General features: G+C 50.4%; 1 protein-coding gene across 1 annotated transcript in view; it reads left to right on the top strand.

Annotated features, from left to right (window-relative positions):
- Positions 1 to 242: 242 nt before the first annotated feature.
- TMEM86A (transmembrane protein 86A) overlaps positions 243 to 13,224 on the top strand; it is a 29,780-nt gene continuing 16,798 nt past the window's right edge. Inside the window, exon 1 of the mRNA XM_075047938.1 lies at positions 243 to 302. Coding sequence (XP_074904039.1) covers positions 282 to 302 — 21 coding nt within the window. The 5' untranslated portion in view covers positions 243 to 281. The remainder of the gene's footprint in view (positions 303 to 13,224) is intronic.

Here is a 13,224-nt window from a genome sequence, read left to right as displayed (position 1 = left end):
GCTGCCTGGCAGGCGCCGCGCCAGGAGGGGGACGGCGTCACTGCCGCCGCCGCCGGCGGGGGCCGAGCGAACCGCGCACCCGCCCGGCAGCGGGCCCGGGCTGCGCCTGCCCGCGCCCCGGGGGCGGGGCCGGGGCCGCCCCCCCCTCCCTCTCCCCGCAGCGCATTCGCCGCGGGGGCCCCCTCGCCGGTGACGTCACCGCTGTCTAAAAAAGCGCCCCGGCAGGCAGGGCAGCGAGCGGCAGCAGCAGCAGCAGGACGCGCCCCGCCGCTGCCGCCGACATGGTGTCCCCCGTCACTGTGGTGAGTGCGGGCCGCGCGGCGGGCGGGGGGAGCGGGACCCGCGCCCCCTGTGGCGGCCGCCCGGCAGGGACGCCCTCCCCGGGCGGTATTTCCTCCCTCCCACCCCCACCCCCACCCCCCCCCCCCCCGCGGTGCCCCCTACCCGGTCCCCGAGGCGCTGCCCCCGAGGGCGCTGGGTGCTCCGCTCCGCTCCCGGCTCCCGCCGCCGCTCCCCCCGCGCGAGGCAGCGACCGTTGGCGGAGACACCCCCCCGCGTGCCTGGTGCTCCCCCCGGCCCTCCCCGCGCGCCGGTGCCTCCCGCCGGCAGCTGTTGCTCCAGCGGTGCGCCTTCTGGGGGGGGTGTCTCTCCGTCTCTTCCTCCTCTTGTCACGTCCGTTTTCTAACAAGTCGGTGATGCGGCTGCTGTACACGGCTTGCAGCTGCTCCGAGCCCCTCCGCTCCGGCTGCCCTGGGCTGGCGCTGCAGCAGCGCCCGGGAGCATCCTCCGGCCCCCGGGAGCATCCTCCGGCCCCCGCGGGCACCGACCGCCCCGAGATGGCTTTGCCGCCCAGGGGACGGCTGGGGCTGAGGGTCGTGTCGGCCACCGCGCTGGGCTGAGCTCCCACCGAGACCTCGTTGTCCCCTGACAAGCCAACCTGGCGCTTCCACCGCCGAACGACGGGAGACAGGGATGGTGTCACCTGCCTGTCTCCTGGGGGAGTCACAATGCTTAATTAATGGAACCAGAAATCGGGTGGCAGCTCGCCGCTGTCCTGTCGGTAGGTGATGTGTGCAGCAGCACAGCTGGACTGATGGAGCAAAGCTGGTGGCTGAAGTAGCCGTGGCTCGTGCCAGCAAGACCAGGTCCTGGCCCTGCGGGTGAAGGGAGGGAGTGTTTCAAAAGGAGACAAAATGCTTTCAGCCAGAACAGCAGAAAAGCTGCACTCTTAGATGCGCTGCTTTGCGTGTTCCTCCTTCTAGAAAGCGAGGGATTTGTCTGAATACACCAGCAGACTAATGCGTGCTGTAAGAACAGCTAACTGTTGGTGGGAAAGTTGCCTGGTGCTTCGCTGCAGCACTGAACACCTATTGCTGGTATCCTGGTTCTCTGTGAATCCATTATCATCTTGTTTTGAAATATTTTGGTTAACGGCCAGTCTGTTGCGTTCTCTCTCGCAGGTAGAAATCCTGTCCTTTGCCCATTAATTCACAAAGCCAGGGTTCAAAACTTTTAAATTGCTTTGCCAATTCTGCGCAGCAGCTCATATTGTCTGATATTTCAGATGAATTTTCCCCCTGTTATTAACATGTACCTGGTAAGTTCATCAGCAGCCTGGGGGTGACTTTTATCTTTAGAGACAGAGGGAAGTAGCTTGTAAATTATACCATTGTAGTGCCAGACTTTTTTTTTTTTCCTTGTGCTTTTCAAAAATAACTGAAGAGGTTTGGTATCTTTGTGCTTCTCTGCCATAAGCTAAATTCATCCTTAAGTAACGCTTTTAGTTACAGTGAATTGTGTACGTGTACCTTGGAAGTAAAATCTTACACTGGGACAATACTGGAATGGCTCAAAACCTGGCAGAATTTGTTTCATAATTCACAGGAGGCAGTACTTGTTAAGCCTAGTGAATCAGGGTGGTCTTGAAGAGTATATTTCATCCAGGCTTTGAGAGGAGACAAATGACTGAAGTATGAGGATGTGTTGGGAAGGGTGTATGTAGTTCAGACTGGAAGGCATTACCTACACCAGAAATTACACTTTAGGAAGGTAACTTGGGAAGGAAAATGAAAAAAAACCACCTTCTTTCTTCACTTGCCCTTTTGACATGTAACAAAGCACGTTTCTGCTCTGGCTTCATCCCTGATGTACCAACTCTTTGCTTCACGAAAGGCAACTGACGCAGGTCTGAAGCTGCGGAGAGCTGGAGGGACAATGACACCGGGAGCTGTGACCAGAGCTGCAGCTGTTTACCGTGGCTGTAGAGGTGGGAGGGGAGGGCGTCTGATCCTCCAAAGAGCTCATAAAAAGAGCTGCAAGGCTTCAGTCTGTTAGGGAGCAGTTCTTTGCACATCACCTTCAGTGGGTTTCCACACTGCTGTTCCTCCGAAGGAGCGCGCTGTGCTGCTCCGGCGTCGGCTGTGCTGCGGTCCGCGGAGGGCAGGCTGAAAGGGTGTTGTGCAGCAGCGTGCGGTGCCCGGGAGCATGGTGCGGCCTTTGCACAGCTGCCAGCTGGAGCTGCACAGGGGGTGAGAAGCAGGGCGGCTGTACAGCCAGTGGGCTCCCTCTGGCAAGTCGCTTGCTGAAGGGAACAGCAGTGGGCAATCGGTGTGGCCACAGGTAGGTGCTACCCTTGGGGGCCAGGCCTTATCTCTGTACCGCACTGCCTTTTGCTGTGTAGATAGAGCAGGTGTTTGGAGCCAGCATGGCTATCTCTGCTATGACACACGATGGCGATGCTCTCTGTGGGGGCAGTACCTAAGGCATAATCAAATTAGCCAGAGGAATTGATTTGTCTACAGTGTTCTGTCCTCTCCCAGTACGCTGCAGCAACAGCCTCAATGGGGAGGACACTAGAAAAGCACAGCTGAGAGTGACATGATTTTGCTTCCCGTTTTCAAAGCGATGGCCTTTGTACATAACTGCAGCAGATGGCCCCGACTACTTACGCACAACCTAGTCTCCTGCGTCTCCCCCTCTTTCCTTCTTTAGGACACTCTTGTAAGGAGAGTGAGAAACCCTGAGCTCCAGGTCTGCTGTACAACTGATAGCTGGAAGAAACCACGCAAGGAGGCACGGACCATGGAGAGGACCCTAGGGAGAGATCTCGGCTAGGACTGCTTGTTCGTGCTGGCTGCCAGGTGTGCATCATGGCCCCGGGGGGTTGGCAAGTCCACCCCATGCGTAAGGAGAGACCACGTAAGGAGAGACCGCGGCATTGTGCAGAGCTAGCCAAGCTGTTGTCTCTAGTGCTGCACAGTTCAGATGTGCTGAGGGGGGAGCATGCCCACAAATAAATGAGTCTGGGGCCAAAATACCTTTTAACATATTGTGCCAGGTCCTCAGCTGTGATAAAGCTCTGGGGTCCTATTGATGCCAGACTCTAGACTTGCGTGGCGCTGGGCTGTGGCAGAGATGTATTTCTCTGCCAGTCCTGTTCCAGCTGGTGAGCAATGCTCACTCTGGTTGGAAGTCACCTTGGAGGGAAGCTTTCACTGCTTACTCTGCTAGGCAAGCAGGAGAATCCTTCTTAAAAATTACTATTCTCGATACTGCTCTGATTAAGAGCTGTCTTTTCTGTATAAAGCCGTGTGGGCTGAGAGCCTGCGGTTGGAGAGCAGTATTAATAAATGGCGCATTTGCTTCATGTATATGTGAGGTTTAATTCCCTTCTTGTTCAGTCATTGCTGGTCCCATCTGAATAAAAGTCCTTTCAGAGACTGCCTCGTTAGTGATATTTGTCCTGTTTGGGTTTTTTGGGGTTTTTTTTTCCACTATTGGTTAAGCAGTTTGTAGTGTGAGCTTGTGGGACGTAGCCCTTGCCCTAAGGACCTTTCTGCCCAGCAGGCACCACGATTGCAGGGGCCACAAGTGTGCAGGAGATGAGCCTGGAGACGTGCAGTCATTCTGGCATTTATATAATGCTCCTTGCTCAAAGGGACCCTATTTTTCCCCTAAAGTTAGGGCTAAACTTAGTGTAGGGCTTCAGACCACCTGAAGGAAAACAGGGCATGGGAAATATAAAGACATTAATTGGCTGAGAATAGGTCTCTTTTGGGGGGCAGTTGTAGATGATATCGGTGTGTCTTTCTGAGCAAGATGAACTACGGGCTGTCATCCCTACAACATCCTCTCTGCACCTGACTTTTACTTGGCCTAGCCCAGTCCGATGTGTGGGAGGGAGGTGAAACTCCCTGTTTGGGACAGATTTTTGCCGAGAAGCTGCATCTTAATAATCCCCATCCCTTTCCTTTTGCCCTCTGATGTATTTGGATCTTTAAACAGAGGTAGCTGGGCTGGGGAAGAATATGTTGGTTTGGCTGCATCAAGCAAGTTGAGCCCCATACCCCTTCAGTGGGAAGCAGCCAGCAACCCTCCTGGGAACAGCCCTTGTCGAACCCCTGGGTAGATGCAGGGTGTTGCTGTGGGGGAGTGTGAAGGTCACTTACAAAAACTGGGCAAAAAACCTGAAAGGTATGATGTGGAAGGGTATTCACCAGTAACAAATAGTTAGGGCTGGAGAACTGGGTGGGTATCATTTGAGTTTCTGAAGAGGGGTCCAACCACACTGATCCAGATGAATATAGAAACCTGATGTAAATCATGTTGCTTAGAGACTTTGCGCTATGGGTAATTGTAGCAGTAGTAGGTCTAAGCATAGTTTTAAAGGTTTATTATTAGAAAGTGTGTTTCATAATCCTCAAACTGCTGTTGAAAACAAGCAAGCCAGATCATACCCCAAACTATTTCAGCCTTTGCTTCTTAAACAGAGGGTGTATTATTTCTGCATTAATGAATAAAATGTTAGCAACCATTTAAGTCAGTAGTAACTCTTACAGTAGAGAGGTTAATTTTACTTGTTCTCTTTGTTTATATGCAACATTGTTGCTTTCATTGTAATTTACCCCATTACTTAAATACATCATAAATTGGGATTTTATTATGCAGGAGGCTTGTAAACATGCACGCTTATATACCACATGGACAATTATGGAAATATGGCACTTGTATAAAAATCAAACCAATTTAAATGAATTATAGAAAAGATTTCTAAACGTCTGAACTCAAATGAAGTAAGGGAGAGAATCATCACCTTAGGTAAGTTTAGCAGGATCTTAGTAACATTTATGTCAGCCACAACTTTTGGGAGAAGCCTAAAAGCTTTGGTCCTACTGAGCAAAAAGCTGTGCTGATTTATGCCAGCTAGAGCCCAGGCATAGTGTTACGCGCCACGATTTATTTTTTCAGACTGAACTTGCACATTCTTGCTATGACATTGACATTCTTTGCTGTAACTGTTGCTATGAGAGGGTGGGCTTAGATATTGGTAGCTGAAATTGGAGGCTAGAAAGCACGGGCTTCTCTTGTGCTCTTCCCAGTTCCAGTGTGGTTGCATTAAACAGTTAGTGCTGATTGCTGCTGCAGGCAGTGCTGTAGATTAAAGGCTTCATTAACTCAAGTATATCACTCAAGTCACAGGCGTCTGTTGTCCAAAGCGTGCTTTGTGCAATGAGATTATGGGTCCAGTTCAGAGAAGCCTGTACTTGCACGTAATTCCTCTGAAAGGACAGAGATGCATTTCTTCTGTTCTCTTTTCCTGTTCAAGTATCTATATCCAAAGTACACTGAGTGCAACAGAAGAGCCAAAGTTATCTTTCTCTGTGGGTAACTGCATAATACGGAGGAAATAATAACTCCAGTGAAATTAGACTCTTAGAAAATGATGGCATCTGGAACCTGTCTTCTGCTAGCATGTGGAAACTCTTGAACAGCAAAAGGATTGTTAGTTATGTAACTCTCTTCCCTCCCAGAGGCCTAAGTGGTTATTATATTAGCACTTTTAATTTTTCTACTGCCCTTCATATCATACAACACCCAATAGATTTGTCATTACAATAGAGATGTAGGTTTTGCTTACTGCAGCATGCCCAAAATGAAGGTGATGATTATTGCTTCTCATAGCCTGCTTGTACCCTTCCTATATCCATTTCTTATACCGCAATAATCTAAATAGCATTTAAGCTAATGACAGGTTTCTGTATGACAAGTGTGTCGGTCTAGAGCATCCCTCTGTCTAGTGCTGAACATGGACAAGTATCCAGGTGACATAAAGCAGAAAACTCTGTCTAGGAGATCACACACCACCAGAGCTGAAAGGCGGTAGGTGGGCTGGGCAAGAGCTTTCCTGGAAGATTTCAAGCGTGCCGGAGTGGGAAGGATTTAAGATACCCACAGAGAGCCTGGGGGCTCACACTGCAGCCCCTGACCCAGAATTGCACAGGGCGCAGTTTCTTTCTGGGTAAGTGCAACTTGTGTCTCTTCTTGTGTTAATTTAATGTTGCAGGCTGACTTTTGTGTTGCAAATCTGCCTGTTAATGAGGATGGTGGCTGTTTTGATTCACCTTGCTGTGAGCTTATGGAAATGCCTTGTTTCTACCAGCAGGCTACACTTTCTCCCCAAAACTAATTCCTGTAGATTACTGCAAAACTTGTACTTTCCAAGAGTGAGGGGAGATGAGACAGGCCATGTTACTGAATTGGCCTTGGGACTTCTGTCAGGTTTGAATGGTGAGGTTTCATTTTTTGCCTCTCACCAGACACCAGATTTGGAGACAGATATGGCGCCAGTTGGCATCAGGCATTAAATTTCTGATTATGTATCAAAGTGAGTGGGTTTCTGGTAGTTGCAAGTAGCCTCTGATTGAATCATTGCTTGAGATTGAGAGCAAGTTTGACGTTAAGCCAGCTGCATGTTTTTCAGCACATACTAGACACATCGGGCAGATCCTCAGCCTTACATGAGTCATTTTGTCTCCCCTGGCTTCAGCAGAACTGGGCTTGTGCCAGCTGAGACCATAGCTTGGCTGCCATATCCCTATTTGCTTGCGTCTTTTGGTTTTGCTATGGCATAAATCGGAGCCAGCCAGGGTGCTTGGATAGCAGTGCTGACTTGTGCTCCATTGCAAGAGAAACTAAGCAAGTTGCATGGCTTTTCCCTGCAACCCTGATGTAAAAGGAGTGTGATGACATTTTTATCACTTAATTGACATTTGCGAAGTTTCCACTTGGCTAACGTCCCATGCGTCTGTGGACTTGCACCCTCAATATAAAGGGCAAGCAGCTACACGCTTGTTTGTGAGCGTGGTCTGTGTTTGTATATACAGCCCTATTACAGCAGGGGTTTTGCAAGTGAAACACTCGATATATTTGCGTGAATCCTGGGAGCGCATGGGTTAGTGTTTGCGCGGGTTAGTGTTTGCACCTGCCCGCTCCACATCTGTTGAGATTGACTGGGAAGGTCTAATTTATCTTCATGTCATTTGTGTCTGATACTGACTTGCCCAGGTCACAACATCTTGGCACAAGAATAGATATTGGAAATAAAATCTGTGACTCCACTGTCGTACTTTGACCTTACATCCCCCTGTCTCTTAAATCATATTGGTCCCATAATAACATGAGGAGAGCTGCTGCTTTTTTATAAGGTACCAGAGTGGTACCTCTCTAAATACACATCTTCATTGAGGTACGTTGCTATTTTCCCTTCTAATTTTCTTTAACATCACTGAGTCACAAGCTTTCAGCCTGCAGGACATGATACACAGGTAGAGCTTTTCATTCAGCTTTCCGTTAGGCACAAGACAAGCTGAGCTGTCCCTCCTGGGTTTCCCAGCACAGCCCTGCTTGCTTTTACCAGATTTTGCTGATCTTATTGCAGCCCCTTGCAAGGATTTGTACAGCAGAAGTCTCTCGCATAGAGCTGCTGGCTTTCCCAGCCACTGCCAGCCACCCTCCCCTCCTCTCTGAGTTCTGCCTTCCCGTTGCTTTTGCAAAGACCTCACCTGCCAGGTGTGCACGAATCTGTTGTGTGAGCCAGAAAGGTGAGCTGCAGAAGTGCCTTTTGGGTGCCAGAGGTGGTTTCACCCTTGGCACATCTTTGGGAACAGCTGGTAGGGCTCGTACAGCCTGTCATGTGCCACCTGCCTTTTCTGCTACACTGACGGCCCTTAAGCTGTTACCGTAAAGGGCTGTTACCATAAAGGTCTGTGGCAGCACCAATGCCTGCAATGCCCTTCATTTACACCTGCATTATTCCCCATAGATTGTAGGTAAAATGGGGTCATCTCTGCTGGAGAAGTTGCTTCTGGATGGAAGGGCCTCCCTTCCCTCCCACATACCGATCCCTACCGGCAAAGCAGCATGTGGTAGGACAGAGCTTTGCCAAGTGCCCTGTTTCCTCTGATCGCCCATTCTTCCATGCATCCCCCCTGCTGCAGCCAAACAACAGGGTGGCTGGGGCCCTCCAACAAGTACATAAATGTCGCGGTGGGTTGTGGGGTGCAAATAACACTGGAGATGGGAAAGCGAAGGCAAAAGGTGGATTTCAGCCCTGGGGACAAAACACTCTGCGTGCAGACCCCTCACTGCTATTACCTGGAGGCTCAGCCTGCCCTTGGTGCTGACAAGGAAAGAAATGACAGTTCTCCCTGGGGCGTTTTATTTTGGGTCTGCACCCATCTCGGAGAGCCTGGAGAGAGGCCCCAGTCTTGCCACACAGCTTGTGGGGCAGATGTCAGTGTGTGGCACTTGTCTGCAGCAAAGGGCCTTGCAAGGGGTGCTGCTTTCTGCCACAGCCCTGTGCCCCACGGCCAGCGCATTGGGCTTACCCAGCCCCTCCAAGGTAATGCTTAGAGCAACATAAAACCTAACACTGCTTTTTCCTGGGTAACAGAAATCTGCATTCTCTTTCACAGAAGAGTGTGATATAAATAATGACAAGGCTCTTAAGAACGTGTGCTTGTAGCCTGGAAACCATCCCCAGGATGAGTTGCGGAGACTTTTCCATAAGCAGTAGAAATTTTTTATCTGGATTTTAGTGTGACAAGCCAAATAACTGCCCCTTCGCATCCTGAGAGGAATTGCCTGGGACAGCCACCGACTGCAAATTTCAGGGTGCTGGCTGGCTGGCTCCTGAAGTTTCCTGTGGCTTCACAGCATCCTCTGGGACGGGACGCAGCCCCACCTGACGTGGCTCACCGAGGAAGGGTGCGTGCCCTTGTGTTGGCAGCGGTGCAGCTCTGATGAGCAAAATGAAAAGACAGACCCATTGTGGTTCAGGTTTTTAAACAGCCTCAAGGGGTTCTTTTGTGAGTGTTACAGCAGAGGAAATGTTCGGAGAGGCTTGCTTTCTGCTACACGAAAAGGAAGATCTGGAATCCCAGGAGGGAAAAGCAATCTTTGCTCTGAAATAAGATGCTGGCAGGCAAATGCTATTTTTTTGCTTTCATTTCTGAGAGCCAACAGACTACCGTGAAAGTGTTCATCTGTGACAGCTCCTTCAGCCCTGCAGAGACATTTGAATTCTTGACTGGTTTAACATTGTTGGTCATTGGCAATGGTACGTTGCCGGCCGCACTCGGAAGGCAATCTCCAAAACTGCTGACAGCTATAGGATCGCTACAGGTATAGCGTCAATCATTACTACCGCAGGTTAAAAAAAGGTTTTTAAAATAGCCCTGCTTGTGGTCTTGTGCCAGTCCGGTAGACAGGACAGATGATGCTTGGTAATGGAAAAAACCAAACCCAACCCAAACAAAACAAGCCCTAGCAAAACAGTCTATATCCAAGCAGAGTCTTCCGTTCAGGGTGAAATGTGTTTCTCTGTCATTTGATTTTTATGAGTTAACATCTGCTAAAGAAAGGCTTTGCCATCTTGAAGGCTTCTCTGAGGTCCTAGAAAGCCAAGGGCAGATACCCAAGTGACTTTCTAAGGTATTGGCTGCTGTAGCAGTATCTCACTTTGCCTGGTATCAGGGCTCCTTGCTGATAACAATAGGTCCTGAATCGTGGAGGCAGGTCCCGGACATGCTGTTGCACAGCTTGTTGACCACAGTTAGCTGAGCAAACCCAATTTCTTCTATTCAGTACAGGAGATAACTTTATGGATGCTGTAACTTCCTTAATTGCTGGCGGGAACACCATGGTCCAGTGTCTCAAGATAGCTTTGGGCAATGTCGCGGTTAAAAAGGCAAGGAGCAGGAGTGGGCTTCTGATGCAACATGTGGCACAGGCAGTGCCCTGATGCGGCGCGGTGGGGATTATTTCCATGGCTCCAGAACTACCTGCTTCTACTTTAGGCTCACATTTCTAAGGCCTCCTGCAGGACTCTGTTGAAGGCAAGAGTCCAGTTTCCTATTTGTGGCTTTCCCCCCCACTATTTTATGTCCCAGGTGTTTGCAGATGCATTTTTTTAACTCGTGGGTATAGCAACAGAGAGCTGCAGTGTCCAAGAGCTCCCAGGTCACATTGGCTGCTGAGCCAAACTGGCCTTGTCAGCAGCTCTGTGAGCACGGTCAGTGTGACTCTCAGCACCCAGTGTTTTTTAATTTCTTCATGAAAAAAACTGAAGACAAGACAGGACTGCCGTTGTATTCGTATTGCAGCTTTGGTAACACGGGCTTTGCTGTTTCTACGTGAGTGGCAGTTTGGCTACTCCTGCCTTAACTTGGGAAGGGGCAGAAGGGAAGGCTGCCTGCCACCTTTGTCTGTTACTGCTCGTCTCCCTCCCTGACTACTGCACAAGGATTCGTGGTTGTAGCTATTTTGCTGTCCTCTGGAGAAGGGCATGAAGCTTGTCTAATGCCTGTCTCTTTTACCTTCTTGAGCCATTTATTTAAATATTCTTCATACGTTGTGTGTTCAGTGCAGTTTTCTCCTAAAACCTATCCTAGAAAATCCCCTTCAGAAATTTACTCCCATACAACAGACGATAGGGGGTTTTGGTGCTAGGTCACAGCACGGCTAATGTAAAGCATTGGGTAGCACAAACTTCTCTTGAGCAGTGCCCATGGCTAGAGACGGACAGCAGCCTGTGGTGGAGAAATCGCACTCGGAGAGCAAGCATCAGGAAAGAGACCTTTGCAACAGCTGCGTCTGCAATCTCACATCGCTGGCTCTCCTGTGACACCATGAGCCTTGCTCACGTGCTCCGCAGCTGGCTCGGTACAAAACGTCCCGTTCTCGACGCCTCCCCGCCGCTGCTCAGCTGGGTGGCCGTGCCGTGCCCCCGCCGTGCCTGGGCGTGCTGCCGTGCTGCGGGGCTCGAGCGGTGGTTTCCCCGGGGAGAGGCTGGTGCCGCGGGCAAACGTCGCCCTGCTGCCAGGCGGCACGTGGCCTGCTGCCAGGTGGCTGTGGGGAATCTGCCACTCCAAATTTCTTCGCTTCTTTCTGCATCTGCGGGGGAAGATGCTCATCTGGAAGATTTTAACCTTGATGCTGATAGGTTTTCACCCCCGCCCCGTTTAATCTGGAGATTAAGTTGAATGTTGATGTGACTGGATTTTGGCTTGGAAATGAATCTTTTGGTGCAGTTCTCGTTTCCGAGTGCAGCTGTGTGTGGAGCAGCCCGGCCCTGCACAGGGGCCCTTGTTAGATGCCAGTTTGATTAATCCTCACCCACTGCCTGCTCCCCATGCCTCCACCAAAGGGCGATTTTTCTGATGCCAAGAACTTGTGCAGCAATATATCCGAGTTCACCACCCAAGGACTGTGAGGGCCTGTGCCAAATTTTTAATTGTATTTTTCTGGCAAATAGCCATAGCTTGGTCTTAAAAAGAAGCCAGGTATTTGTAGCTCCCAACTCTGTGTCAGTCTGTCACGGAGCAAAGCTGGGAAGTGTGACTGGAGCTTACTTTGCTTAACTGGGGGGAGGAAGAGAGTACCCAGGCTGCTGGGGTAGAGGGAGGGATGAGAGAAGCCAAAACCTAGCCCTATTTTGGAGGAGGAGCTGAACAGCTGCCTTGGACCCACTGCTCCAGCCACAGCTGGCTGAGCTGGGAGGATGGTCCTTTTGCAGGTGGGAAGCATTCAGGCTGAGCCCTGTTATTCTGGCTTGTGCTGAACAATGGAGGCTCTCCTGTCAGACAAAACCATGATTTTTTGGCCACTTGTGAACAGGTCTGGCTGGACAGCCAAACATGAGACGAGTTTCACTGCATTACCCTTGTTGGAGAAATGGAGGCCCTGAGTTGTGCTGGGGAGTGCCAGTAGCTGCAATAAAGCACCGCAAGGCCTGGCAAAACTCATTGCATGGCAGAAGCATGAGGGAGACAGAGGGTTATCAGCACACACATTCTCCCAAAGGCAAATCACGTACCATCTTCTGGGTGATTTATTAGCTATTTTACAAGTCCATTTTAGATGGAGCCTCTACGATCTTGTCTCCACTTGAGGGGAAGAGGGTTTATCTATCACTCTGAATTTCCTGCAGCATATGGAGCCTGTTCAGGAGCCATCTGCCTTGGATGCCTGGCCCATGGCGCCTCCAACACAAACATAAACCCTCTTATCAATTGCACAGATATGTTTCACCAACACAGTATTTCAGGCAGGTTGATTGGCTGGTTCAATAACTTCACCACCATCCGTAAACAAGCACTTTTTTCAGAATTGTATTCAGGAAGAAGTTGGAACAAGTACGAGCTCCCTGCCTTCCCTCACAAGAGGCAAATGGTTCTTCCCCAGGAGCATGTTTGCTCCTGCAGGAGAGCAGGGTTGGAGGTGAAGTGCTTCGCTCACTACAGTGTACTGGTTAGGGCTGTCCCAGCCAGCCCTAATATTTCAGCAGCCCTGTGGAGTGAAAAGCGCTGGCTGGCCCCTTTACACCTCATCCGTCTCCTCTTCTCTCACCTCTGCAAGCCACCTAGGAGGGATGCAGAGCTGAGCATCCAGAGTGGCTGCTGGGGTCTTTGCTTTGTGGCCAGGTGAGGGCCCACACCAGGTCTGGTCGTTGCGAAGGCCTCTGCATCCACCTGGGATACGGAAGATGTAAATGGTGAATCTGGGTACTGAACAGCTGAATCCTCCCTATTACACACACATCTACCCCCCTGCCTAAAAATTCCCTCTTTTATATCAGTTTCAGTGTGTACACATTCAGAAGGCTTGATGTTGCACCATCTGAGCAGAGGTGGGAATGTGCAAGCAAGCCCAGGAGGATGGTGGCTTTGCAGTCAGCTCCTGTGGGTTCACGGCCAGGAATTCCCAAGCACTACTGTGTTCCTCCTCATTTTAAGCAAAAGCTGATGTGTCATTGAAATCTGGGGAATATCAGCTGCCTCTGGCTAGGATCTGTCCACACGCGGGCTTTACCTTACGACCTACCCATTTTGGTTAAGCACAAAGATGAGTCTTCTGTAGGGTCAGCCTGATAGGGAATTGTGTTGG

Source organism: Buteo buteo, chromosome 16, assembly GCF_964188355.1.
Source record: "Buteo buteo chromosome 16, bButBut1.hap1.1, whole genome shotgun sequence".
Taxonomy (NCBI): Eukaryota; Metazoa; Chordata; class Aves; order Accipitriformes; family Accipitridae; genus Buteo; species Buteo buteo.
Note: the sequence above shows the minus strand (reverse complement) of the source record. Positions and strands in the feature narration are given on the sequence as shown.